The sequence below is a fragment of the Mucor velutinosus genome (assembly GCF_035048745.1).
Source record: "Mucor velutinosus strain NIH1002 chromosome Unknown tig00001547, whole genome shotgun sequence".
NCBI lineage: Eukaryota > Fungi > Mucoromycota > Mucoromycetes > Mucorales > Mucoraceae > Mucor > Mucor velutinosus.
The window spans coordinates 262,209-289,450 of record NW_027041901.1 but is presented as its reverse complement, the minus strand read 5'-3'; the positions used below and the strand labels follow the sequence as shown (position 1 = coordinate 289,450).

At 40.1% G+C, this 27,242-nt stretch overlaps 13 protein-coding genes across 13 annotated transcripts; 8 read left to right on the top strand and 5 right to left on the bottom strand.

The window, feature by feature from the left end:
- Positions 1-480: 480 nt before the first annotated feature.
- On the top strand, positions 481-945 carry EAF3_1 (Esa1p-associated factor; the record flags this gene model as incomplete). Its single annotated transcript, XM_064825795.1, has 1 exon — positions 481-945. One exon carries the CDS (start codon positions 481-483, stop codon positions 943-945), a length of 465 nt encoding a protein of 154 aa, XP_064687309.1.
- Positions 946-2,033: 1,088 nt separating this feature from the next.
- On the top strand, positions 2,034-4,144 carry ATC70_006520 (uncharacterized protein; the record flags this gene model as incomplete). The annotated part of the gene is made up of 2 exons (XM_064825794.1): positions 2,034-3,224; positions 3,317-4,144. The coding sequence occupies 2 exons, from the start codon at positions 2,034-2,036 to the stop codon at positions 4,142-4,144; spliced, it is 2,019 nt and encodes a 672-aa protein (XP_064687308.1).
- Positions 4,145-6,464: 2,320 nt separating this feature from the next.
- On the bottom strand, positions 6,465-8,510 carry CHS4_2 (Chitin synthase 4; the record flags this gene model as incomplete). Its single annotated transcript, XM_064825793.1, has 9 exons — positions 6,465-6,926; positions 6,977-7,170; positions 7,224-7,437; positions 7,491-7,673; positions 7,730-7,830; positions 7,884-8,012; positions 8,075-8,246; positions 8,304-8,437; positions 8,492-8,510. 9 exons carry the CDS (start codon positions 8,508-8,510, stop codon positions 6,465-6,467), a joined length of 1,608 nt encoding a protein of 535 aa, XP_064687307.1.
- A 250-nt stretch (positions 8,511-8,760) lies between these two features.
- Positions 8,761-10,625, bottom strand: ATC70_006518 (uncharacterized protein; the record flags this gene model as incomplete). Its single annotated transcript, XM_064825792.1, has 8 exons — positions 8,761-8,853; positions 8,906-9,318; positions 9,376-9,477; positions 9,535-9,761; positions 9,821-10,191; positions 10,247-10,275; positions 10,345-10,369; positions 10,425-10,625. The coding sequence occupies 8 exons, from the start codon at positions 10,623-10,625 to the stop codon at positions 8,761-8,763; spliced, it is 1,461 nt and encodes a 486-aa protein (XP_064687306.1).
- Positions 10,626-10,844: 219 nt separating this feature from the next.
- Positions 10,845-12,478, bottom strand: ATC70_006517 (uncharacterized protein; the record flags this gene model as incomplete). Its single annotated transcript, XM_064825791.1, has 7 exons — positions 10,845-10,850; positions 10,905-11,136; positions 11,193-11,429; positions 11,490-11,615; positions 11,670-12,018; positions 12,073-12,335; positions 12,405-12,478. The coding sequence occupies 7 exons, from the start codon at positions 12,476-12,478 to the stop codon at positions 10,845-10,847; spliced, it is 1,287 nt and encodes a 428-aa protein (XP_064687305.1).
- Positions 12,479-14,724: 2,246 nt separating this feature from the next.
- Positions 14,725-15,372, top strand: ATC70_006516 (uncharacterized protein; the record flags this gene model as incomplete). The annotated part of the gene is made up of 1 exon (XM_064825790.1): positions 14,725-15,372. One exon carries the CDS (start codon positions 14,725-14,727, stop codon positions 15,370-15,372), a length of 648 nt encoding a protein of 215 aa, XP_064687304.1.
- Positions 15,373-16,306: 934 nt separating this feature from the next.
- ATC70_006515 (uncharacterized protein) lies at positions 16,307-17,569 on the top strand (the record flags this gene model as incomplete). Its single annotated transcript, XM_064825789.1, has 1 exon — positions 16,307-17,569. The coding sequence occupies one exon, from the start codon at positions 16,307-16,309 to the stop codon at positions 17,567-17,569; it is 1,263 nt and encodes a 420-aa protein (XP_064687303.1).
- Positions 17,570-18,082: 513 nt separating this feature from the next.
- On the bottom strand, positions 18,083-18,397 carry ATC70_006514 (uncharacterized protein; the record flags this gene model as incomplete). Its single annotated transcript, XM_064825788.1, has 1 exon — positions 18,083-18,397. One exon carries the CDS (start codon positions 18,395-18,397, stop codon positions 18,083-18,085), a length of 315 nt encoding a protein of 104 aa, XP_064687302.1.
- Positions 18,398-19,263: 866 nt separating this feature from the next.
- On the bottom strand, positions 19,264-19,721 carry ATC70_006513 (uncharacterized protein; the record flags this gene model as incomplete). The annotated part of the gene is made up of 2 exons (XM_064825787.1): positions 19,264-19,559; positions 19,622-19,721. The coding sequence occupies 2 exons, from the start codon at positions 19,719-19,721 to the stop codon at positions 19,264-19,266; spliced, it is 396 nt and encodes a 131-aa protein (XP_064687301.1).
- A 631-nt stretch (positions 19,722-20,352) lies between these two features.
- Positions 20,353-21,975, top strand: ATC70_006512 (uncharacterized protein; the record flags this gene model as incomplete). The annotated part of the gene is made up of 5 exons (XM_064825786.1): positions 20,353-20,578; positions 20,637-20,782; positions 20,843-20,948; positions 21,015-21,631; positions 21,691-21,975. The coding sequence occupies 5 exons, from the start codon at positions 20,353-20,355 to the stop codon at positions 21,973-21,975; spliced, it is 1,380 nt and encodes a 459-aa protein (XP_064687300.1).
- A 142-nt stretch (positions 21,976-22,117) lies between these two features.
- ATC70_006511 (uncharacterized protein) lies at positions 22,118-23,168 on the top strand (the record flags this gene model as incomplete). Its single annotated transcript, XM_064825785.1, has 2 exons — positions 22,118-22,700; positions 22,771-23,168. 2 exons carry the CDS (start codon positions 22,118-22,120, stop codon positions 23,166-23,168), a joined length of 981 nt encoding a protein of 326 aa, XP_064687299.1.
- Positions 23,169-23,913: 745 nt separating this feature from the next.
- Positions 23,914-24,553, top strand: ATC70_006510 (uncharacterized protein; the record flags this gene model as incomplete). Its single annotated transcript, XM_064825784.1, has 2 exons — positions 23,914-23,970; positions 24,020-24,553. The coding sequence occupies 2 exons, from the start codon at positions 23,914-23,916 to the stop codon at positions 24,551-24,553; spliced, it is 591 nt and encodes a 196-aa protein (XP_064687298.1).
- A 1,628-nt stretch (positions 24,554-26,181) lies between these two features.
- On the top strand, positions 26,182-26,678 carry ATC70_006509 (uncharacterized protein; the record flags this gene model as incomplete). The annotated part of the gene is made up of 2 exons (XM_064825783.1): positions 26,182-26,211; positions 26,283-26,678. 2 exons carry the CDS (start codon positions 26,182-26,184, stop codon positions 26,676-26,678), a joined length of 426 nt encoding a protein of 141 aa, XP_064687297.1.
- Positions 26,679-27,242: the final 564 nt, after the last annotated feature.

Here is a 27,242-nt window from a genome sequence, read left to right as displayed (position 1 = left end):
CAGCAAAATTGGAACCTGATTGGAGTGATAACTTTTGTTATAAGCCAATACTTTGTCAAATAACAATTGTTATTGATCTTTGGGTTCCAGTTTTCGTTCCAAGTGTGTATATTTGACATTTACATAAAAAATATTAGGACTTAATACATTCTAATGATATGTGCGTTATCCAAGGCCTTATCATAAAAAATATATGTATTCTTTTGGTTAATTAACACCTGAAAGAACTTTTTTTTTCGCTTTTAGTTTGTACTTATGTTCCTGAAATTTAATCAGAAACCCACTCTTTCTAGAATTTCAAAGGTATAAAGCTTTTTTTTTTCAAAATGAAAACTGTGTGTCTGATCTTTTTGCTTTATTTATAGAAAAGCAAAAGCTCACGTTGAAGAAAATGAAGTGCCCCATTCATTAATTATTGAAAGATTTGCGCCTGAAGTACAAGAGCAGCTTTCCAGCATCAACCGAAGTATAGCAAATACAATGCGAGAATTGAAAGAACGTCAAAAGAAGTCGGATGAAATCCAGCAGCAAATGCAAAAAGTGTTTGACAATATAGTCACCGGAAAGCAGCAACTGCAACTGTCTTTTAGAATGGAGCAAGGGAACCAAGCAGTAGCGACAACAGGAGCTGTCGCAAAAACCTCTGCCTTGCCAAGATCAGAAGATGTATCGCAATCAAAACAATTTTCGGAAGCATCCCAACAAAGCCCACCACCACCAGGTTACAACAACACCGCAGTTGCAACTATTTCACTTCCATACAATCAAGAAGGTGTACCGTTATACAAAATGAGTCGACAAGTGACAATTGTGTGTGATCTTTGGGACGAGTGGACAATAGGTCGAGATGGATTCTGGTCTGTTCAAGAATTAGAAGACAAGTGGGGCGCTAAATGGAGAAAAGACGACAGAAAATGGTTCAATATCCGTAAAAAAAATCATTGATTCCGTTGAAGACCTTCAGCTGGATCTTGGTCTCTCCCCCACTTCTGCTGTAGGCGCCCTACAAAAGGTGCTCAACACTCGCCACTGGTCTTTGGATCGCTTGGGCATCGAGCTCCAAAAAGGCGCTTTTTTTCCTTGCGAAGAAACGAAAAGAAGAAAATTGCAACACTTCTAGCTGAGCCTTTTTTACCATCAATAGTTGCATTTTCATTAATAAATATCTTTGTTTTCCTGTGGATTTTGTAAAAATCGCGTAAAATGTGTTATGTAAATCTGGGTCCCAAAATAGCAGGGAACCCCAAATGGCACCCACTACTGAGAGTTGGTAAATAATCCTTTATTTTTGTAAAACAAAAAATAAAAATAAAAAGGGACCAATTGACAGCGGAAATACAGTACTCAAATGGTTGATTTGCACTTTCGATTTTTCATCGAGTTTATCCATACAGTATAGTCTTACAAGACATTGAGTGATCCATTTTTTTTTATAATACACTTTTTTATATCAATCAAAAGGAAGTTTTTTTTTTTTTTTTTTTTCATTTTAAGGTTAACTCGGGAAAGTAAATTTTGGTTTCCCCACTTCCTTTCAACTCCCCACAGCCAAAACTTTCATTTACATTCACATGTTCTCACCACCATTGGTTCCTTGTTCGAGAGCATTGGTGTTTTATAAATGAAATGTCTATGCAAGAAAGATAGGATGCGCTGTCATGGCAACCAATTGCTCCTCCTTCATCACCCTTGGATCTAGATGCATTTGACATACAGTACATTTATTCAAATGTCGTTGATCTATTAAGAATGGCAATTATTAAGAAAGTCAAAGTGTTTGATGATATGATGGATGCGATTGGTTTGGATTTGTAATCCCCTCCCGATGTTTCCGTACACCAGAAAAATTTATGGTTATTTTTGGCCCCCCCCCTCTCTCTTTGTGTACCTTGAATTCATCCAACATTGTGCGTGTGTGTGTGTGAGTTGTGAAGAGTTGAATATCGTATTAGTAAAAAAAAAAAAAAAACTTTCTCTTTTCCCCCTCTTTCTCTCTTCTTTAACCTTTTTCTTATTTATTCACTCTTACAAACATGGCAGACACAGTAAGTCGTTTAGAGTACTATCGCCGTACATTCCAAAAGTACGCTTCCGTTGACAAGGAGGGAGAGAAATACATGACCAAGGATGATTTCTTGTCTGCTATTGCACCTGGGGAGGACTTCAAGAAGATTCAACGTGAACAATTCGAACTGTTGTATAAATTGGCTGATAAAAACAACAAGGGTGTTGTCTCGTTTGATGATTTCGTTATATTTGAAGATTTATTGTCAAAGGCTGATGCTGAATACGAGGTCGCTTTCCGTGTGTTTGACGTGAATGGTACTGGTAAGGTTACTTTTGATCAGTTCAAGAGTGTTCTCTCGAGCAACATGCCTCAAGATGCTGTTCCCTTTGATTTTGATTGCGATTGGCTCAAGCTGTACATTGGGTCCAAGGAAGGTCACCATGAACTCAGCTATCAAGAGTTTACACAACTGATCAAGGGTTTGCAAGGCGAGCGTCTGCGTCAAGAGTTCAAGCACTATGACAAGGAGCAATCTGGCTTTATTCAACCCGAGGATTTCAAAAAGATCATTTTGGATGTAGCAAAACACAAGTTATCAGATGATGTGATTGATCATTTGCCTACACTCTGCAACCTCTACAGTGGCAACAAAATCAGCTTCTCCTCTGTTGTCGCCTTCCATAATGTCATTCGCAACATTGACATGGTCGAGTCTGTTATTCGCAAAGCTATCGAGAACAACGCCAACCAAAAGATCACCAAATCTGACTTTTTGAAACACGCTCATGAGGCCAGCCGATATACCGCATTTACGCCTATGGAAGTTGATGTTATTTTCCACTTTGCTGGTGTTGATGACGATTCTGGTGTGCTTGGGTTAGATGATTTTGCTCGTATTTTGGATCCTCGTTGGACTGTATCACAAAAGGACTTGGCCAAGACAGAAGACCTCCACGTCGATCACCCTCAGCAACCACACAGAGGCGCTCTCTGGCAACTCGTTGAAAGCATGTACTCCTTTACCCTCGGTTCCATTGCTGGTGCTGTTGGTGCCACTGCCGTATACCCCATCGATTTGGTTAAGACTCGTATGCAAAACCAGAGATCCAAGGTTGTGGGTGAACTCTTGTACAAAAACAGTTTAGATTGCTTCAAAAAAGTCTTAAAGAATGAGGGTTTTACTGGCTTATACAGAGGTCTTGGTCCTCAGCTTGTGGTAAGTGTTTATTACAAATTATGTGTAACAGAGATGAGGGGATTTCTTGTTATTCATCATTACTCACTGTCTGTTTTTTTTTTTACCGATAGGGTGTCGCTCCTGAGAAAGCTATCAAATTGACAGTAAATGATTTCGTTCGTAGTAAGTTTACTAGCAAGCAAAATGGAGAAATCAAGTTTTGGCAAGAGATGATCGGTGGTGGTGCCGCTGGTGCTTCCCAGGTTGTTTTTACCAACCCCCTTGAAATCGTCAAGATTCGTCTTCAAATCCAAGGTGAACAAGCCAAGAATCTAGCCGCTGATGCTGCTCCTCGTAGATCTGCCATTTGGATTGTGAAGCATTTGGGTATCGTTGGTTTGTATAAGGGTGTTGCTGCATGTCTGTTGAGAGATGTTCCTTTCTCTGCCATCTATTTCCCTGCCTATGCACATTTGAAGAAGGATCTTTTCAAGGAAGGACCTGATCATAAGCTTGCCATTTCTGAGCTTTTGATGGCTGGTGCTATTGCTGGTATGCCAGCTGCTTATTTCACAACACCTGCTGATGTGATCAAGACTCGTTTACAAGTCGAGGCTCGTAAGGGTCAAACTACATATACCGGTATTGCTGATGCTGCTAGAAAGATTTTTGCAGAAGAAGGTTTCAAGGCCTTTTTCAAGGGCGGTCCTGCTCGTATCCTTCGTTCTTCACCTCAATTTGGTGTTACTTTGACTGTATATGAACTCTTGCACCAAATGATCCCTCTCCCTGGCCATGGTACTGCTGCAAACACTACTTCAACTACAACTACAACCGCTGCCGACCCAACACGAATTATCGAACAAAGAGCCACTCTTCGCTCCACTAATGCACTTAAAATGTTGTTGGATCTCGATTATAGATTTGGTGTTTATCAACCAACAAAAAAGGACACATAATTTAAAATCTTTCATATTTTATAGATTTCATTTCTATTTGTTTATTTCGTCTATTCTGCTTTATTCCTTACTGTAAAACCTTCTTTCTCTCTTTTTTCCGTGTACTAATGACATTTTCCTCAAAAACTTTTGCATAAATATATGAACCCCCTCTCTCTTTTTGGTATGATAAAACAGTTTTTGAGATTGTGTACAAGCATGGATTGCCCTAATGAATGAAGAGACAAACATCGAAATTGCCAGCCGAATTTGATTAACGCTTCGCTAAACATACTGTTCAAGATTGGCCAGATTTTGTTTAATTTCGATCTATTTTTTCAGATTCGACCATATAAAGTATGATGATCACCCCGTAGTTTCTAATGCATTTCCAGTCAAATGGCAACTTTGGCAATCCGTGCTCTCCCAATACTACTCCCACTATCCTCTGACTGCCGAGATCACCTATGGCACAGTGCGGTACTTCCATCTTCCGCGTTTTATCAAAGATCGCTACAAGTATATCGCCGTCATCTCTACTACCCTCTGGCAAATGTGGAACTTATATTGGCTTCACGGTAGCCAAAACCCATCATCACTCTCCTCCGCATCCATCGAACACTTTTCCTCTAGGACAGTTTGTCACATTGACAAACTGCTCCCTGCACATACATGGTAATTAATTAGATAGTCATTCCGTTGTTCGAGGTCCACCACTCCGCGATGTGTCCCTCCAAATTATAATATTTGAATAAAATAAAATATTATCTACAAAAAAAAAGTTTCTAATGCATTTTAGGAGTACCTTTGAAGACGCATACAATGGGGCTAATTTAAGAGGTTATTTGATTGAGCATGACCAGTAATTCTTGAAAATATGAGATAAGGTTTTTGATCAAAATGTCAAGATTATATATATGAAGGTGTCACAAACAAGATTTCAGGGGCTGCTACTTTAGATAGAGAAGATCATTTTGATATAATCCTTTTGCACTTTACAACCCTAATATGGAACCTGAGTTTCAAGGCATCTGTCAGGCCTGGCTCATATGTGGATAATGATTTTACGATCAATCAACAAAAACTACTTTTATTTTTACCATCTTTCCTCTGATCAATGCTGCCAACCTTTTCCTTGAACGACGGTTCGGAGCTTCAGAGATTTCAATACTTACTGCAGACATTTTACGCAGCCCATGGATCGTCAATGTCCAGACTAAAGTTATTAAATATAGAATGCAAGAAAATATTATTATGAACGATATAGAATACAATAAAGTATCATAATAAACGATAGTGCTATGACCTGCCACCTACTTTCAATACGCTTCAAGGGCATTTAGTACTGTATTGCCCTATGAAAAGGGTATCGAGTTCTCCAGCTGGCCACACAAGCCAAAATTAATTAAAACACAGACTTACAGTTGTCATGTCATATTTAACCACAGTATAAATAACCATATTTCACAGAACATAATAAAGTCAGTCTCTTTCTCATCAACATTAGTTTCCGTTACTTGAACAATATACAGTCTGTTCCAGATTGGACGAATTTTGATAATTTTGGGCTCGATTAAACTATTTTTGCAGATTCGACTAAGTGAAATATGATGATAACCCCATGCTTCCTTAAGCTTTCCTGGAGTACTTTTCAAGACGCTTCCAATAGTACCAAGTTATATAGATGTTTTGAATAAACTTATTGAATGATTTGTAAAAATATAAAAGAGGTTTCTGGCCAAAAAGTCGAAATTTTACATATCAAAGTCCCACAAAGATAATTTCAGAGGTTGCTTTGGATCGATAGAAACATTTTGATTCAAGATATACCATAGTAAAAGTCTTCGTTATCAAGGTGAAAGATGCGATCGTTTGATTTTCAATGAAAGCCATGAGGTACCCCTCATGCTTTTTGGTCGATTTTTGACCATGTTTTTTTTGGTCCCCAAAAAGTTGAGCAAAGGTGTCAAAAAGTTAGTATTAGAAGAGAGAGATTATTTGGCACTATTCTGGCGGTTTCAAAGGCCTTCAACACGAGAAAGTACGGTTCAAGTGCAACCAAATTCGCTGCGACATGCATACTTCCTGGTATTAAAAAGTAATACAAGTATACTGTATGCCAGTATATGAATTGCTCTTTAAGAACAGCTGTGAAGTACCTTGGAAGAGCTAAATCCACAATTACAAGTTGCTTATGGAAGGATCTCGTGCGATAGTGGAAAGCTAAAAAGTGGAATACCAGTGAATGTTATCAAGATTTTTGGTACATTGTATTTGTGTACATATGTGTGTGCAATTTAATCTGATAAATTCGACCATCTGACATAAAAATCTGATAAAGTTATTCTTCCTTCTTTTTAATATTCTTGGCTTGCTTGAGTTTCTTGATCTCCTTTAATAAAGCCATGGCCAACGGAACCGAGATAGGAACAAATAAGGGCATGTAGATGGCGTATTTATGCTCGTCAGGAAAGTAAAGCATGGAGACCATTGTAGGATCAAAGAAAGCCTTCTCAGCTAACTCAACCGTCTCGATGGAACTCTGCAACGCCTTGATATAATCCTCCGCGCTCAGGGCCTTACTCACTGCATCCAATGCATCGAGAGATTGACGCACCTTGATACTGATATGATCCTCTACTACCATATTGGGAATCTCATCCACTAATTGAGCTAAAGATTTCAGAGTAGAGATGGTATTGACGACATTTTCCAGTGTTCTCGAGCGGATCAAGTTGTCTTTTTCGAGTGTTGTAATGCCAGATTTGATGGCAGGCTCAAATGTAACATGATAGTTTGCAGGCTACGCAGAAGCGTTAGATTTGGGATGATTTTAAGTCGTTTCATACTTACAAATTTGTTGGAAATGTTGTTTTGTAAATCATGAACACCGATCAAGCTTCTCAGTTGAGAGATAAAAATCTTCATGATGGGCTGAAGATCCTTCTTGGTGAATGTGTATTCTTCCGTTGCTGCCTTAGGTGGATTCTTAATGACGATGCCACCCCAGCGAGGAATCAGAAATGCGCTGGTTAATAATGGTTGTCCTGAGCCTGAATGTCAATGCATGCCAGATGATTTGATTGTGTACCTGAATTACCTTTAGAATCATGAATACGGAGTGGTGCTTCTTCTGCAGAGGGTACATACAAAACAAAGTTGATACTGGGATATGATGTGATTGTCGATGCCAAGTTCCACTCTGCTGAATTCACAAAATGAGGTAAATGTTGAGGCTCGAAATAATAATAACTTGGTTTTCCAACTCTCTCTTTGAAATGGGGTTTCAAGGATAAAGGCGCATAGTTTTGGATCTGTCAAGCGAGCGTTAGTAGCTGTTATATGTATGCATTAATGCCTGTTGTACCTGTGAATCAATGGTGAAATTAGACACAACAGAAACTTCTTTCAAAAAGGATGAAAGGTACGCATTGACGGCATCTCGAATCTCCCAATCCATTTTCATATTTTCAGGATTGTTGTTCATCAGACTGAATGTTGTTTCGTACTGTGAGGAATACTTGAATGCTCGCATGCTGGAAACATCGTTCTATGTGAAACCATCATTAGTGCCTCATCAAATCCTCTCAATTCTACTGAAATTACCTTGTCCTTGTTCTCGATATGACATGCCATATCTCCCAAGCTCTGATACTCGCTCAAATACACTGGAGGAATCACTGTAGCTAATGTCTCGGCTATGCTGTCTAAGGAGTGGGTGTAAGAACAATGCCTTGAAGGGGTACTTGCAAATATTTACTGCTGGTCATGTCACTGATTTTGAGAAAGCTAGATCTCTCACTTCCGATTTTAAGGTCTATCTTATCAGCTTGGTCAAGGTAGATGAAATAATGTCCAATGCTTGCTTCTTTATGCCCATCCACTTTATCTAGAAATGCATTTACTTAGTACGCATGCCAATATTGTGTCTGAATGCTGCTATTATCCAACCTTGGTCAAGAACAGAGATATCGATAGGGAAATTGGTCTTGTATTTAAAGCTGGAGAGTCTATCTGCTAATTTGCTTGTGATTTCTGTTGATAATTGATCATTATCTATTGATGGTTGGACGGTAGGTGGTATAAAAATGGTGAACTTCGTAGGCATGACAAAATCACAAGCCTAATGGTAGAGTAATGGTCAAAATAAGGCATAGTAATACTGTTACTATCTACTTGCCTGTTTGATCTGCCATGAATCAATCTCTGAGAACGGTAAACTGGCTCTGTATACTTCAGTCGTCTTCCACCAGAAAGGTAGACCAACTAATACAACACTCCAGAAAGCAAACACAACAAGGCGTGTTACCTTGCCTGAGTAAAGAAGTTGAGAAATGAGATTGTACAGATGTCACTGTATGATTCTACCTGTATTTTCTTGGTCCATTACGAATGATGTAGATGTGTAGAATAGAAGTACAAGCAGAAAATACGACACCTCCCAATTACTTGATGCCAGGTAAGGTCACAATGTAAGCATTTTGAACATCCGGTGCAAATGGGAGAACACTATACAGTGCATTTGTAGTATTGTTCCTACAAATTCATGAATTCTATATTGTTAAAGCTTTTATTCAAATGAGAACATCTCTTGGTAAATTGCAAATAAATAGTGAAGCTCTACTCAGCCTGCTCTTTTAATCCTTTTTCATGAAAAAAGAGCTGATATCAGCCGTCTTCATGGTCTTTTTGACAACAACCTTCTTTTTCAACGGTGTGGGTGTTGTAGTCTACAGCCAAATGTTGGTTTACGAGATCAATATGTATTACAAGAATAGCTACCTTAAATTTCTCCAACAATTTCAAAGCCTTTTTCAAACCAGTGGGAATAGGAGATGCTTTCAGTTCTTCCAATGTCACCCATTTCACTTGAGCCTCATCCACATCCATCAGATCTTGATCATGTTGATATTGAATCCACTCGATATGGTATACTTTTCTGATATGCGAAAATAAGTGGACAACACTTCCCAAATCATGTCTAGTGGGCTGATCTAGTTCCAACTGATATTTTGTTTTCAAGAACTGCGTTGATTTGCTCAATCTCTCCTTGTAGTCTGTATCCAGCGAATCCAGCTCCAGACTAGGAAACTCCCAAAGACCTGCTAGCAGACCAGTATTAGGTCGCTTGGATATCAGATATAGTGGTTTGCTTTCTTTGGACACAATTCTTTCAACAATAGTAACAGCACATTCTGTAATTCAGCAATATTAGAATAAGATATCCTTGTCAATTTGCAGATAGGCTTTACCCTCATCTCGCGGTGGCTTCTTATCCACCTTCAATGGGTATCTTGTCACTGCATACGCTGCTTCATCTAAATCATCTGGTAGCTCTTGGCAAACAGAGCAATCTAATAAAAAACTATCAGTATTGAATATATTACATACAATATCTCTTTCTAATTTACCATGCTCACTATCTACTGTCTTTCTCTTTTTCTTTTTCTCGTCGAAAAAGCCATTCTTTGATAATTCTTTCGCGCATTTTAACTGATTGAGAGCCTTACATTCATTGCTGATAGGGCATTTGTCGCAATCAGGGTTTTGTGGAGTACAGATACGGGCGCCCAACTCCATCATGGCCTGATTGAAATCGCCTGGATTCGATTCAGGTACCAGGCTAGCTGCGATGTCCCTGAAAAACTCAATTATTCATAAGCTGATGCACACATGTCAGTAATACAATATACTCACCAGAATAGCTCCACTGATTTTGCTTTCTTGGGATCTGCATGAATGGCTCTCCATCTTGCAATGACTCGAATCACATTTCCATCCACCACAGGTGTAGTCTCGCCAAACACAATAGATGCCACTGCTCCTGCAGTATAACGCCCAACACCAGGTATCTCACTTTGCAAATCCTTTGCATTATCCGGCAACAGTCCGCCCAGTTGATTCACTACCTTCTGAGCACCTTCCCATAATCTTTTGGCTCGAGAGTAATAGCCTAGGCCAGCCCAGAGAGTGTTCACTTTTTCGATATCCGCATTGGCTAGATCCTGGATCGTTGGAAATGCTGCCATCCATCGATTGTAGTAGTCAATCACAGTAGCTACTTGTGTCTGTATTCTTTGATCAATTGCTGTTTGTCTAATTCTATTGCAAGCCCAACTTTACCTGCTGAAGCATTATCTCACTGACCCACACTATGAAAGCGAAACGACAACTGAGCATTCTGACATATTTTGACAGGTTGTGATATTGATTTTTCTTACCTTCGTATGCTCTCTGACCTAATGTCTGATTGCGCAACAAGATCAATACTTGAAACCTTAGCTCAATCAATAACCCATACCTGCTTATCCCATGTCTTTTCATTGTCCTTTCTCCATGGCATGTTGGTTCTCTTCTCAGATTGATACCAACCTAGCAATTGCTTTTGAACTCTATCCTTCTCATCCTCTGATACTACATGATACTGATCAGAATGATACAGGCGTTTGCTGGAGACGCAATCTTCAATGTCTACAGTCGATATCCGGTCTATGTCCTTCATTTGTGTGATATTTAGAGAGAATGGGGAGCTTGTTTAATGCAGGAAAAAGGAACAAGAGCTGAAATGAAATCTCGAGTCTCGAAAAATTTTAAATGATGCACGCGACGGGTGTCCAATTCTACGTGGTGCAGTAATCAAAAGGGTTTGCATTAGATGGAGTGATTCCTTTATTATAGGTAAAAGGGTATGATGAGTATTAGATTTGCTTTTAAAATTTGACTAAAACTATGAGATCGAATCAGTCATCCGTGGCACAACATCATACAATGCACTACTTACCCTAATTTGATAAGATCCTGCTTTTGTCATATATCTCACCCACTTGACAGATTGATATCCACTCTTCTCAAACACCTTCAAGAATCTCACAAGCAAACCTGAGGAGGTAAACATCAACACTTGAAAGTCCATAGATATAGGAGGTCTTGACCACACACGCTTATGGGTCATTGATGTCAGCTCTGCCTCTCCACTCAAGTTGAACTCTGCTTGGCCTTGGAAACGAGGGATCCTACATTATTGTCAGATTAATCTCCTGTGAATCCATGCATCTCAACAAAGCCTTACTTCCAAATAATACAGTTCTCGGATGGTGCATATTTTGCTTTTCCTCCTGAACCTACTTTCACCTCCACCTTGGCAGAATTCAAAGGAGTGGGAATCTTCAATACAACATTGTTGGCGTATAGTTTAGGCGAGAAGTTTGCCTTGACACTGATATTGTATTCCACTCGAGTGTTTCCGATTTCAGTAACAACAGGATGCACTTTGAAAGGCAAATTGACGTTTTCAGTTGTACGATATCTACATGAATTGCTAAGCATCTCGACGAGTCATCTGGTCAACATGGCGAGTAGCTCTTACTTCATTAATTCGAATTCACCATCGGGGGGCACAAAACTGATGCTTCTATCATTGTCAAATTTGCCCAGTTTGACGCATTGATGGAACTGGCAATCATCAATTTCAACAGCATTGGCACGACGAGCTCTACACATTCATTGTCAATCCGGGTGCCACTTCAATATGCTCAATTCGACTTACGTAGTGCGATTCACAGTGTCCTTGTCGAGTAACAGCTTGTCATTCAAACCAAATTTGCATTCGGGAGTACCAGATAGATATGCTCTCATCAGAATTTGACCTGCTACATCTGCCCTGAGGATAGTACCTGTATTACTCATCAACAGATTGACGCTCTCAATGACATCGATGAAGGCTTCGTTCTTTCTGTATTTGATGTCATTTCTTCTCCAGGAAATTGCGCCCGTTGCCTGGATGGTAATTCTGCTGGAATCCTCTGCTGCTCTCTCGGATTTCACGCCTTCTGTTGTAATGTACATTTTGAGTGTGTCTGTCTCGCTGTTCTGAGGATAGCCAAAATCGAGAATTTCTAGTGTGGCATGTCAGTAACTCGAATTAGCTCACTTGAACCTGCCCTTTTTACCATCCAATAGTTCGTAAATCAACACAAAGTTGTTCTTGACAGCCTCTTCATCAAACTTTCCAAAGTAGCTTCTTCCAATATTCACAACTCGATAGCAAAACTCGAAAATTAAAGCAGCGTTAGCATTCCATTTTGTAACTGCAACAATGTAGAGGTTCTCGTGTCGAACATGGAAGAATGAGGTTGAGCCCAAGGTAACAATAGGTGAGCGCACGTCTGTGTTGGATATCACTTGGATACGAAAAATATCTGCAACTGAACGTCTATGGAATTGCAGTGGTAATTGAGTTCACTGTGTACAATCAAAGGATAGCACAGTCTTCATCACTTACCTCAAGTCATGTCTGTATAAACGTGATATAAGGACCTCGCCCTTCTGATTATAGATGAAGAAGGCACTAATCATTGTAAAAACAACCTTTTCTTTGAGAGGAGAAGTGAGAAGAAGAAACAAAAAGAGGATGTGAGGTGTTAAAGACTCAAGTTAATTACCGCGGAGTTGCTCCATTGAAATAGTACGAAAGAGGGGTTGCTCTACATGTGTAGTGTGCACAGCTAATTAGATGTTTATGGTCTTGCTCCATGAGCTTGTGCTCTGGTACGAAGATACCGAATGTAAAGCTATGGGTTTGCGCACTGCATTCGGCGCAATCTACATAGTGTTTGGTGGCAGTAATACTTCAAGATATTGGCCGCTGCTAATGTCACCAATGCTAATGATTTGACATCTCAAGAGTGATGTTATCCCTGTTTCTTTAGCGGTCAATGAGCTGGCCACATGTTTAACGATTATCATGTCATACCCATAATTTATTTGAAGCCACTATTTGCAAAGGTTGATCAGGCGAAGAACATGCCTTGCTCATCCACATTTCCTTCTGCAACAGATTGTTTTTTCAGATTTCATGCATCTCTTCTACGCCTCGATATGCTTCTTTTCTGCCTCTAGATACGGTTCGGCCAGTTGAATAGAGTCACGATCGGATGCTGTGAGTTTCTCTTCGAAATTGAACTTTTTGCTTCTGAAGTATGTCGTGTTTTTGGTTCAATGTCGCATTTTGCTCTTCTAGCATCTTTATAAGGCTTTTTAATCCATTCTCCAGTTCGCTATCCTAGGTGAACTTTTCACTTTTAACAGCAAAACCTTCAACTACTATGTTAAGTGATGCGATTGATTTGCATTTAATGTCGAATGTTTGGCGCTTTGCAGAGTACAATTGTAATTCCTCTTTTGGGATCAGCATTGGCGGTATCTGCGGGAATAGCATGTAACATTGCTCTTGGTTCTTGAAATTTGAGCACGATATCCTGAACCTTCGTAAATTTATGAATTGACGTATAATACTCATACAAGGCCATCTCCCCGTTGTCATTCTCATCAAAATTGTTCAGTTCGCTAGGCGAAGAGAGAATCTTGCGTCTATCTTATGCGATCAATACCAATATAGCAAAAGCTGTATTAAGCATGTGTATAGCTGTTCTTTGTGCAAAATTGCCATTCGAACTTATCAGACATGAAAAAAGACATAGAGTATGTAATTTTGGCGAGACTCTGCTTATTGTTGCCAACTCTCGAGAGTTATTTTTGATACCCCATAAATGGATGGTGTGAAGGTTTGGCAGCATTTATTCGCTTGTATCCAGATGCTGGTACTTGATAAAAGCGTTCAGGAAGAAAAGATTCTCTACATGAGGTATTCTCTTATGCATGTTATAGAACGACATTAAATACATTGACGGCCTCGAGTCATAAGTTACAGTACAATCCCTATTATGAAGACAATCCACAGCCAGTCTTGAAACGCCTGAAATACCAATGCTTGACAATAAACGTTGGAGTACTTTGTGGGGCAGATGTCTTTCTAAATGAACTTCACTTTGGCTCAATTCCTTAGTAGCATTTTTCCACATTGTGAATGTAGGCTCTGATAGCTATGATCCTCAATCCATATAAATCGTGTTATTGGGATCACCGTTCGTCAGCGGGCTAACTTTTCGTAGTCGTCAGGGTTTTCAAGACTGCAATTTTCCAGGCCGATGAAAGGTAAGCGTTTGCCTATAGATGTGAATTTTTCCAAATTGTTGATAAATGGCACATCAGCCAAAGTTAAAGGCGCAATAAAGAACAGTTATCATTGAAAGAAGCAGCTAGCTTACAGAAATTAGAAGGAGACGACCGATTCAATGAGCTATTTCTAAAGATTGTATTGAGCAACGTCAAATGCAATGCGTTGATAAATCCAAGATATCATAACATAATAAATGTTCGGTCCCTAGACACTTTCAAAGCCTCAAAAAGGAAAGAAGTTGATCTAGCAAGTATTTTGGTAGACTGACGCTATTAAATATAGAACGCAAGAAGAATAGCAATACTAAAGATAGCGCTATGTAATTTTCCACCTAATTTCCACACGCTTCAAAAGTATCTATTATTGTATCGCCTTCATGATTATTAGAAGGGCATCGAGTTTGCCAGCTTACCCCATAAGCCAAAATTAGCTCAAACCCAAACTCATAGTCTGTTCCAGATTGGCCAAATTTTAATAATCTTCGACTCGATTGAATTATTCTTGCAGATTCGACTATATAAAATATGATAATCATCCTATACTTCTTTAAGCTTAGGTCTTTACCAGACTGCTTGCTCTTCGCATGGCTCCAATTCTTGGGCGGATCATTAACCCATTCCAATCTGGTTTCCTGCAACAAAGGTTCATCTGTGACAATGGCCTAGCGTTATCGATGGTCTTGGAAGAGGCTCGGGCCTTCCATCACAAGGGTGCTGGTATCCTACTTGATCAGGAAAAAGCCTATGATCGGGTGAATGCTGACTATCTGTGTGCTGTTCTTCGTCGTCTTGGGTTTCCCGCCAGCTGTGTGTCATGTGTCAAATCATTGTTCTTTGGCAATAGCATGTACATCAATGTCAATGGGTACTTCACCTCAGCCGTCAAGCAGGAACGGGGTATCCGTCAAGGCGATCCTCTGTCCCCTCTTCTTTTCGATGTTGCACTGGAGCCTTTCTTATTATCCATCCTGCAAGACACTTGTTTCCATGGTTTTAAGGCAAGCAATGGTGCATCTGCGGATATGGTCTCTTCTCGTGACCCACCAGCTGTCAAATGCCTTGCGTACGCTGATGATGTCTGTGTCCTTCTACGAGACGAACTTGATCTGTATCGCCTCCAACTACACATGGCTAACTATGCAGCCGTCTCCAATGCCAAGTTCAATGAAGACAAATCAGAAGCCATTCTCTCTGTCTGGCTGTCGCTCTTCGGCGTGGGTGCGAGCCTTTGAAGACATGAACGTTCACACATACCACCATCAAGGTTCCATCACGGCTTTTCGATATCTTGGTTTGTATTTTGCTTACAACTATGCTCAGCGTGCTCAAACAGAAGAGATGTTGCTCAACTCAGTCAGAACTCAATGTCAGATCTACGGACAACGACAACTGTCTCTCCTGGGTAGAGTCACCATCGCCAACAGCCTCATTTTGTCCAAGGTGTGGTACATGCAGTGAAATCAGGTTTAATGGATTTCACAAAAAAAAAATAAAGCAAAGGTAAAATACAATAGAAATCAACTGTATTTTATTTTGTGTATAAAATGAACTGAAGATCCTGGAATTGAGTAAAAAAAAAGAAGAGTATTTATACATTTGCAACTAGCTTGTAGGATTAGTGATGATAGAGAGCAATAGGTGCTGCTATTGCGATATCTGGCAAATGTTGTCGATGTTTGATTTAAAGTGGTAATCAATGCAGGAGCACTGGCCATAAGGGTCGATTTGAGTAACCTTGATGGGCTTGGGTGAGCTATCGTCATAGCATGATTTAATGTAACCTTGATGGTTTAAAGTGTGATGTTTGTTATTGAAGCATGGAATTCTTTATCTGGGATATTGTGCAACTATGGCAGCAGGGCATAGTTGTCATATTTGAATATGCTTGTTATTGATTTAATTCTATTTGGATAAAGATACCATCACCTATTACGACCATCATGGGTGTGATTGAATACACTGTGATCAGGAGTGATTCATTCACACGATGTGCGATATAAGCGTGTATCTTTACTTTAGTATTTTTAAATGGGTTTTTTGATGTACATTTGAGCGCTTTCATTAATAGATCCAAATAGCATGAATTTGAATGAGTGCTATTTGATGAACTTTGGTTTTCAATTAAGTTGCGTTTGGGTGGCTATTTCATTACAGTACAGTCTGCGCATGCTGAAGCCTACCAAACGGTTTTTAGAGAAAGTAAAGTCTTGTGTTTATCAATTTGTCTGGAAGAAGAAGCGGCCATTACTACGCAAAGAACTCATATTCCTACCCAAGTCCAGAGGTGGTCTTGCTGTTCTCAACCCTTCTCTTCAACAACTGATTCTCCAAAAACGCTGGCTCAATTACCTCGTTAAACCACAGAAGTATCCGTCCTTCCTGCTGCCCTTCATGCTCTATCACGTATCACTGCTACCGGCTTCATCAGAGTTTCCTTACTTGGCCTTCGTCGATGCTGAATACCGCAAGCCCTACCTGATACACAAGGATCTTTCTATTTGGCATTCTATCTTCGCCATGTATGACTATTTTGATTTCAGTGGACTTCAACAAGTGGATTTCCTTCCGGTCCAGACCATCCTGCAATTGCCTTTGCACAAGCTTCTCATAGGCCTCAGCGATGACCACTGGCTCCGGCGTCATCCCAAGTTTCCAGCAAGCAAGTTCTTGATCTTTGATAGCCAACAACAAAGGCTGCGGCTTCGTGTTGCTTCTGAATATTCACGCTACTCGCTTCTTTGTGCCTCGCTCTATCAAGAAATTCTCATGCTCAAAACCGTCAAACTGGTTCCTGGTGTGTGGCCTGACATTCTGCAGCCTCCTTCCACCTCCACCTTAGACTGGACGAGCTTTGATTTCTTCGGCAAATTGGGCACCAAAGACCTATGGACTCAATACCATCCCGTAACCTTTCGTCAGCAGCAACAACAGTTGGTTCCGTCGGACCATCGTTTCAACAATTCAATGGTCAAGACATTATGGTCAGCACCTGCTCATCCAGCGGCAAGAACGGTCCTCTATCGGGCACTGTCGAAATGCATCCCTCATAAATCATACCTGTACACAATTGGCACTGTGGAAAACTCTATCTGTCCCTTTTGTGCCCTAGGCATCGATACGTTGCGACATTTCCTCGTTGACTGTTCCGTCAAGTGGCACCTATGGCAATCTGTGATCTCACAATACTACGCCAAATATCCTTTGACTTCCGAGATCATATATGGCATAGTGCGGTATCTACATCTTCCTCGCTTTATAAAAGATCGATCCAAGTATATCGCCGTCATATCTACTACCTTATGGCAAATGTGGAATCTGTATTGGCTTCACGGTTCACAGAACCCTGTACCACTTTCCACCGCCTCCATAGAACACTTTTCCTCCAGAACAGTCTGTCTAATTGATAGACAGCTACCTACTACAATATAATTTAGATTAGATGCTCATTCAGTTGCTCGAGGTCCACCACTCCGCGATGTGTCCCTCATAAAATAATATTTGAATAAAATAAAATATTAACTACAACAAAAAAAAAACTTCTTTAAGCTTTCTTGGAGTACTTTTCTAGGCGCATCCAACGGTACTAAGTAAGATAGATGTTTTAAATAAACTTATCAAGCAACTATGAAAATATGAAATGAGGTTTCTGGCCGAAAAATCGAAATTTTACATATTAAGGTCCTACGAAGATGATTTCAAAGGCTACGTTAGATCGATAGAAACATTTTGACCCAATATTTACCATGGTAAAAGTCTTCATTTTCAAGGTGAAAAACGCGATCGTTTGATTTTCGATGAATTTTTTTTTTTTTTTTTTTTTTTTGTATGGATGTTGCTTATTTATTAGTAAATATACGAATATGATAAGAACATCAAATGATGGACAAGTGTTTGTAACAAAGTGACTTGCCACATATAAATCTATTGAAACTACTACTAATATTAATGCTTGAGATCTGGCAATCTCATCACTTCAGCACAGATCTTGTTGGTGACATTGTTGGTATCAAAAGGCACTTCTTCGAATGTTAGTAGGAGGTGGAATCTCCATATCATACGAACGGTGGCAGCAAACAGGTCGAAGGTTGTAATCTTGATGTCTAAGTTGTAGATGAAGTATTGCTTCAGGTTCAAATTGACTATGGATTGGTATACTTGCTGTGGATTAGCAGCTTTGGGGTATCCCAGGAATTGTTCAAAGATGTCGGACCAAATGTCGTTTTTGTGGGGGGCAGCTAACCATGAGATGTTTGGCATCTTCAGTATCATTACAGAGGGTACATTTGTCATCTTCGACGTTCCTCAGGCGTCGAATTTTCGAGGAAAACCATGAGGGGTGCCTCATGCTTTTTGATCGATTTTCGGTCATGTTTTTTTGATCCCCAAAAAGTTGAGCAAAGGTGTCAGGAAGTAACTGCCAGATGAGAGCAATTGTTTGGTGCTATTCTGACCATCTAAAACGGCCTTGAAGGTGAGAAAACGCAGCTCAAATGCACTCAAATTTTGCTGTATCAGGGACACTAACGGCTAAAAAGGAGAAATACCAGTATGCTGTTTGCCCGTATATGAAGTAGCTACGCTACGTGTATATGGATGCAGAGCATCACATAAGATTCAGATCCACAGATAAGATGAAGGATTTTCATGTGTAAGTAGAGGGTTAACCTGAACGTAGTAGTATTATGATAAGATACGCAAGGGCAATCGGTAGTGCGAGCTGCCGCTGTGCAAGTTGGTTTTCACCGAAGCGAAGCGTTGGCCAGGAAACCGCCCGAAGTGTCGAAAGGCTCGTAAAGGATAACGAATATTAACTGTTCGAAAAGCTGCATGCAAAGTTGAATTCTGGCTGTAATGGAAAGCAACTTTGCTAAGGGGCAACCTCGATATCAAATACAAGCAGTGTTTCCAGTGGTAACCAACTCCTGGATCAGCCCAACCATTTGCTTAAACTGCTCAAACCGAGCAATAATACACATTGAATCTCTCACCTTATTCAAGACCAATGTGCCTCTCCAATGTCTTTTGCATATAAATCATCATCACTCTCAAAAGCATGTCTGCAAGCCAACAAAGATCCTCGTTCTTCTTTCATATTTGACACTCTATTCGGTTTATTGATCTTATTATACAATTCTGGGTGCAAGAGAAACAGCCTTCATCCAGTTCTTTGTCCTTAATTCTGCAGAGACGACACCCAAAACACGAGTACCAAGAGGCTCCTTCTTTTGGTTTAATAAAATACAGGCATTATCATCGAAGCGAATGGTGCGGCCATCAGGGCGAGACATTTCCTTCTTTGTGCGAACAACAAGTGCATGGCGAACATCACCCTTCTTTACTTTTTGTGCAGCTGCTTGGGTGCCTGCGATATTTGGGTTGATAGGTCTGGCACGCTTCACTACACAAACAATCTCATCACCTAGTCTGGATGTTAGTCTCACCCTTGTCAAATGTTTTTTTTTTGCAAGCCTTCATATTTACCAGCTCTAGCAAAACGAGCACCACTCATCACACGAATGCATTCAGCAACAATAGCTCCAGAGTTGTCAATTACGTTAAGTGTACCCTTCAATCCAATCATGATGTATAGCTGATATAGAGGAAGAAAGAAAAAAAAAGCTTTATTTGTGGAGGGGATGTAAAAAAAAGTATGGCTGCTGGGGGTCGTACCAAGCAACGAAATTTGGCTGATTGAAACTCATTCCTTTGACAGATTGGATCAAATTCAAGGTGTTGCTCTGCTGTTTAGCTTCGAATGCTATCTATTATAAACATGTAGACTCGAAGTTACAAGCCTTGGTTCAAATTGATGCTTTTTCTCGCTGTAGCATGTGTACCTCTTGCTGTCGTACTCATATTCAGTGATTTAGGTACAGTCTTCTGTATAGATGCTGGGTATAATGTCGATCCCTGTTAGGTCGAACGTTATTGCGGCATTGCTGGCATGCTTTATGCTTAGGATATCAGCTTCATTCATTGCAAATTGCGTTTAATAAAAGCATTCGCTTACGTGCTACTTGATCAAATGTTGACGGTGCTGCAAAAGGATCATTTAGCTATAATCCCAATGAATTGCATCAAGTTACAAGTAGTGCTTGCTTGGCCTTCTACACGCAGGTCCAGCCACGTTCCACATGTCGCTTCGGGATTAGTTTTTATAATGAAATGGCAGCATTTATTCCCTTTTCTTTCTTTTCTTATTTCATTCAATAATGGCATACCCTTCCCGGAAACCAGAGCCTTACATTCAGGCCATTTGCAAAGAATGCTCTCAACCCTTGGAATTCTTACCATCTCCTGGTGTAAAGAGCACCAAGGTGGAGGTGCAATGCTGGTCGTGTCGAGCTATTTCGTCTTTTGAAATTGATGTTACTGGAACCAAGCTCAAGACGAATGCTAGCAAGGCGACATCCAAGTGGTCAAGAAAACGAGGCACTGGTGCGTATTCTGGATTAATGCTTGATGAACGATAGAGTAACCTCCAATTCTATACTAGACGAGAATCCATTGTCAACAGATTACTACGACGCTCTTGGAGTAGCACCTTTAGCAACACAAATAGAAATCAAGAAAGCATATAGAAAATTAGCCATTAAATACCACCCAGACAAGAATCCCAATGACCCTACAGCAGAGGAAAAGGTAAGCCCAGACCTATGATCTCTTGAAAACGACCCCTGATTTAGCAATGGATACGCTTAGTTTAAGAAGATATCTGAAGCATACCAAGTGCTATCCGATCCTGCATTGAGAAAGAGATACAATGAATTCGGTGAAGAGAACGGCGTGCATCCAGACGGAGGATTTAGTAGCTATCAAAAAGCAAATCAATGTTAATACAGACTACTTACATTGCAATGCTCTGTTTCTTTAGTGGATCCTGAGGATTTCTTCAAGCAATCATTCGGTGGTGATCGTTTTGTAGACATTATTGGCGAGATTTCCATCGGCAAAGACATGAGAGAGGTATTGGAATCACACGAGCAGGAGCAAGAAGAGGTGGATCCCAAACTACTGACACCAGAGCAAAAGGCAAAACGGGAGGAAAAGAAGGAGAAACTAGAGAAGGCGCGCAGTGCTGCCCGAGAAACCCGAGTGCAAACATTAACGACGAAATTGATCAACAAGCTTAGCTTATATACCGAACTCAACGATATCCCTGAGGAAGCTCGATCAGCAGCATTCTCCAACATCATCCAAATTGAAGCTGAAGACCTTAAGCGGGAGAGCCATGGTGTAGAGTTGTTGAATGCCATAGGTTATACATACGCAGCCAAAGCACAGCAATACATTAGCAAGGGATTTGCGTTTGGATTAGGCGGCATGTTCCATTCTATGAAGGAGAAGGGATACATACTTAGTGAGACTGTAGGTACACTTAGGTCTGCACTTGATCTGCAATCCAGTTATACAGAATTGCAAAAGGCAGAGGAGAAGGGTATCTTGACAGAGGAACAAAGAATCAAGTTGGAAACTGAAGCTGCAACAAAGGTATGTGTTCAAGATGTAGTGTGGGATGCAATGTCATTCATTAAGAGACGTAATTACAGGGTCTTCAAGCTATATGGAGAGGCTCCAAGCTGGAGGTTGAGAGTGTGCTGAGAGAAGTATGCGATCGAGTATTGACAGATCCCACTGTGCCTAGAGAAACACTCAAAAGCCGAGCCATTGGGTTGAGAATCATTGGTACCATTTACATGAAAGTGAAGGCTGATGTAACCCCTGAAGATATCCCGATTCCCACCACACCACCACAGCCTAAAGCTACACAGCCCACTGATACATCAAGAAGCAGCACGAGTAGTAACAACACAGCACCTTATGCTGCATTGTAATAATAAAGACATGTGACTCGAAATACCCTTTGCTTCTACATGCGTTGATGAGAAATGAGCCACATCAAATTGCACATAATTTTTTGACATTTTTTGTGTACGAACTCTTGTTTCTTTTACATTACTAAACACAAAAACAATCATGGGCAAGACAAAGAAATTGAGCAGTAACAGCAGCAAACAAAGCGTTGAAATTCAGGAAAAGACACCCAAGCAATTGGAAGATTTCCAAGGCTTCAAAGTGCTCCCTGTCATCATGGATGAAAACAACAAGAGTGTTCGCCACTATTTTTACATTAGAAAGCACGAAAGCAAATCACTTGTCGATGAGGACATCAAGGACCGCACACTCTTCATGTTGAATTTACCTGCTGATACTACAGACCGCCATATCAAGAAGCTTTTCAAGGGACATGGCATTGATCAAATTACCTACAGTGATTCCGGTTCATCCGTTTCTGAAGATTACTGGAAGATTCAAGCAAAGCAACAGCAACAACAATTAGAAGAAGCTGCCAACAAGAAAAAGAAGAAGCACCAAAAGCAACAGCAAGAAGAAAAAGACCCAGAAGTGAGAGAATTAAGGAAACTATTTACAAGCGGATCTTCAGCACACATTGTATTCAGTACGGATGATGATTTGACTCAGGTGCTGTCGATGCGCCGTGTTGAGAAGAAGTGGGCAAAGGAAGACGAATTAGTTGATCAGCCATTAGGCTTTGAACGTAAGTGTTTTTCCAGTTGATTGCCGCTGTATAGATAGGGATCTAATATGTGTATGTATGCTGTGCACAGGCTACATTTTAGCATACGACTTATCACGACCCAATGCCGAAGATCTTCAACAAGAAGTGGATTCTTTCATGATGAAGTTCAAGGCCGATGAATACCAAAAAGAGCGCGAAAAGTTGGAGCGTATGAACCAAATGGACGATGATGGATTCACAGTGGTGGTTCGTCACAAGAAGACCAAGGCGACTGACGGTACTATTCATGTGGGATCCATTACTGCAGAAGCTGCGGAGGCTCAAAGAGAACACCAGCTCAAAAAGAAGAAGGAATTAGTCAACTTTTATCGCTTCCAAATGCGCGAAAAGAAGCAGAATGAACTGGTGGAGTTGAGAAAGCGTTTCGAGGAGGACAAGGCAAAGATTGCTCAATTGAAACAAACTAGAAAGTTCAAACCTTATTAAAGAAGAAAATGTGTGTAAAATAAAACTAGCTTGTAGATCATTTGATGTGTATAGTTTTGATTCAATGATAACATGAGGCAGTGGTGGCCATTACTCTTATCATCACTGCATCATTGGACATCTGGATCTATTTTATTAGTCTATGCTACAATTTAATACCCCAAAGATGTTAGAAGTTGTAGCAGGGGCAAAACGCAGTAGTTAATATAAGCTACAGTGCTTTGCAATGCGCAGCTCCCTTCTCATTAGATTCACAAACACTGATTGCTTTCATCAAGATGGCATTTTGTCAGCCAAAGCCGTTCAAACTCTGGTCTCATTTTTTTACTCGAAATGGTGAAAATTTTGTCCAGAATCAAATTCGACTATGTAAGTCGACATAATCATCCTATACTTTCTTAAGCTTCCTTCAAGTACCTTTGAAGGCGAATCTAATGATGCTAATTATAAAACATATTATGACTAAACCTACTGAGCAATCTTTAAAAATAGGAAATGAGATTTTTAGCAAAATCGTCGATATTTTGCATATGAAAGTATCACAAATGAAGCTTCAGAGGTTGCTTTGGATCGATAAGAACATTTTGATTTAATGTATCATAGTAAAAACCTTCATTTTTGGGGTGAAAAACTTGGACGTTTGATTTTCGATAAAAACCATGAGGGGTACCTCATAGGCGCTTGCAAGAAAATCCTGAAGCAAATCAACGAGAACAAAGTACATATCCAACCGTACTTTAACCTCATGCTACAACCCCCCTCAGGATGGCACCAACCGCACAACCGACATCTCCTTCGAACCGTTCATTGACTCCTATGACTTCAACAGCCAGCAAGGACTCACTCGACAGATTTCAACCAGAACATTCCGCACAGCATGCATCGAGGCTCATATCTTCAGCATCGCCAGGTCCAACTGGAATTTCTTCTGGTCTCTGTCCCTGAACCTTGTCCACCGTAATGTCATCTATCGCTTCCTCACCCACACCATCCCGACCAAACGCCTGCTACACTACTTTGAGATAGCCGAGTCACCTCTCTGCCCAATCTGTGGTAACGAAGAAAATGCTGTACACTTGCTTTTCCTCTGTTCCAGTAAGGCATCCATCTGGAAAGCTATCATCTTTGAATTTTTGTGGCCAACCGTTTCGATTGGTGATATTATCCAAGCCTGTTCCTCGCTTGACTTTGAAAACATCAAGTATGTCTCCAAATCATACACCACTGCTCACATGGTCGTACTGGTAACACTTGGCAACATTTGGCGAGCTCAAGTTCGTATGATCTTTCACTCGACTCCATTTATATGGATCGATGTGGTCCAGCAGATCAAGAACGAGCTCCTTCAACTACATGCCCAAACTGAAATTCACAAGCAATTGTAATTCTCTAATCACAATTGTCATCTATCATCTGTTCCTGTCATCTATCGCTTTATCCTAAATACAATTGAATATCATATCAATTGCGCCCGCCTCTTGGTAGTGCCCTAGGGACCTACTTACACGGAGCAATCAATAAAAAAAAAGTACCTCATAGGGTGGCCAAAGTTGTTTTTGGGCGTTTTCTGGTTAAAAAACAGCGCCAATCGAATGCCCTACAACATTGGCCATCCTTGATCTGCTGCTGTCAATGTGGTCTCGTATCCTTTCCTTTTTATCAATCTACAACTTGTTTTGATTACATTTATAATTTGAAAGAAGCGTGAGTATATCAAGAGATGAGAGGAAAAATTGAAGGAGCAATCAGTGGCAGAAGAAACAGCTAGATGTAATGATCTACATTACATACGTTTCAATCCGCATGATTGAAACATTAGTATAACACACACACACATATATATATATATATAGTCTTTTTTTTTGACAAGCATTGAACGGTAGTGAAAATATCTGTCATTACTACTCATTATATACAGTACTTTTATCACAATAAATCCATCACTTGATCCTAATATTACTCGCCCAAAAATATTTTTCATGTTTTCTAATAAATATTGCCCAAGTTTAAAGACATGCAAACAGTAACACCAATCCGCCCCTCCCTAGTAGATATATATATTATTTTTTTTTACAGAATCATTGCACTCTTATTACATTAGACTTGTAACTGTTTTTTCAAAAAATGAAGAAAATTATGCAGAATGCCCAACTCTTGAGGTGGGCATTATTTAAGGTTTTGGGCGTTTTTTTCGACCAATTGGTTGCAAGACCAAAAATAACTTTGGCCACCCTATCATAGTTTCTTGGCGATCCCAAAAAAAAGTTGAGCAAATGTGTCAGTAAGTAAGTGCTAGATGAGAGTGATCGTTTGGTGCAATTCTAGGGACCTAAAACGGCTTCTGACCTGAGAAATCACACCTCAAATGCATCCAAATCAAGCTGTATTTTACTTACTTTCGAGTAGTAAGGTCTGCTGCTAGTATGCTGTGGGCCCTTAAATGAATTTTTTGTATTGCTACAGACGAAGTGCATTGTAAGAGAGTCAAATCAACAGCTATGAGTGGCTTTCACATGCCAGTGGAAGGTCAAAAGATTCACACTATCAGGGTATTTGATGCTTTATACGATATTTTGCTCGATAATAATTTTTTGATCCCGTCTTTTATGGACATTGCTGTTCAGGATATAGATTAAGCTCAAAGCGGTAAGACAAAACTCCTCTGTGATCTTGTGATGACTTTTGTTACACAGGTATAGGAACCTGTAAAAGTTTTTGTTATGAAAAGTGTTGTTGCAAAATTGAAGGGAAAGAGGCTAACACTACATTTGCTTCTAACTCTACGGGAAATGATAATTGAAAGTTGCTTTACTTTTGGTGATGTCTCAAATTAACTGTAGAATACATGGGGGAAAGTGGCATCTCATTCTGTCATGCTTTATTGACGCGTATTGCTATCAAAAAAGAAACTAAAACACTATTTTTTTGAAGGCAATTGAAGGTATAAAGGTGCATTCATGCTGTAAATTCTCCCTCTTTACCTTTTGTTCTCGTTTGAATAATTACTATTAAAATGTTGTTACGCTCAGGCTATGAATACAGTGTAAGTATCATGACACAAGACAACTACCGCGAAGCAATATTTCGTACTGACATATGAACATTCATGCCTAGTTCTCTACTCCCTCCTCTACCACTAGCATCCGCAGCAGTAGAAAGAGAAAGTCGGCAGATGATGAGTTGGATGAGCGACCTTTGAAGAGACAGGATACTACTCTTGTCCTTCAAGGGGAGCCATCTATCTCCTCTCATCTTACTCCTCCAGTTGCACCTCCCTCCTCTTCCAATCCGTCATTACCTCAGTCATCTTTATCCGAATTACCTTCAGTGGGGGATGGAAGCAGCTCTTTCAATGATACAGTTCCTGTGGAGAAAGAGTTTGTTGGCAACGAGAGGGGTTCTCGGCGGGTACGTTTCCACAAAGACGTGGTTACGTACCTGTTTGAGGCCGACGATGAGCCTTGTAGAGCGGCAGACCACAAGTATGTTGATTACCTTGATTACATCTAATGTCTGCCAATCTCAAGGTTCATCATTCTCTTTCTACTGTCTTTCCCTTTTCTTCTTTTCCGCAAAACAACGACTTTCAGAATACACACAGTATGCAGCCAACTATTTTTTTTTTTCACTGATGGATAAGAGGCACTTTGATCTGTGTTCGGTATCGCCTACAAGACTCTGGAGCAACCTTTCGATACATGACGGCCATCTACACCCTTGCATTACCAGTGCCAATTTCTATAACATGTCAGTATGCTCTATCAAAGAAACCGTGCTTGATCTTTACTGACATCCATAAAAGATGACTGACGCAGCTTTATGCTGACTTGCAATACATGGACATTCTACCCCTTTTTTTCATTCTTATCATATTCCAAATTGCACACATAAGCAATGGCATTACTATAAACATATTTATTTAGTCTCATTCTACCCTTTCGTATAATCCATATCCATGCCATTACAATAAAATCCTAGATTTTGTATTAAATTCTGTCTATCCAAGTTGTCCTGAATAGTGATATTTTACAGCCGTTATTCAGATAGCATATATCGTATATAATCCGAGAATAC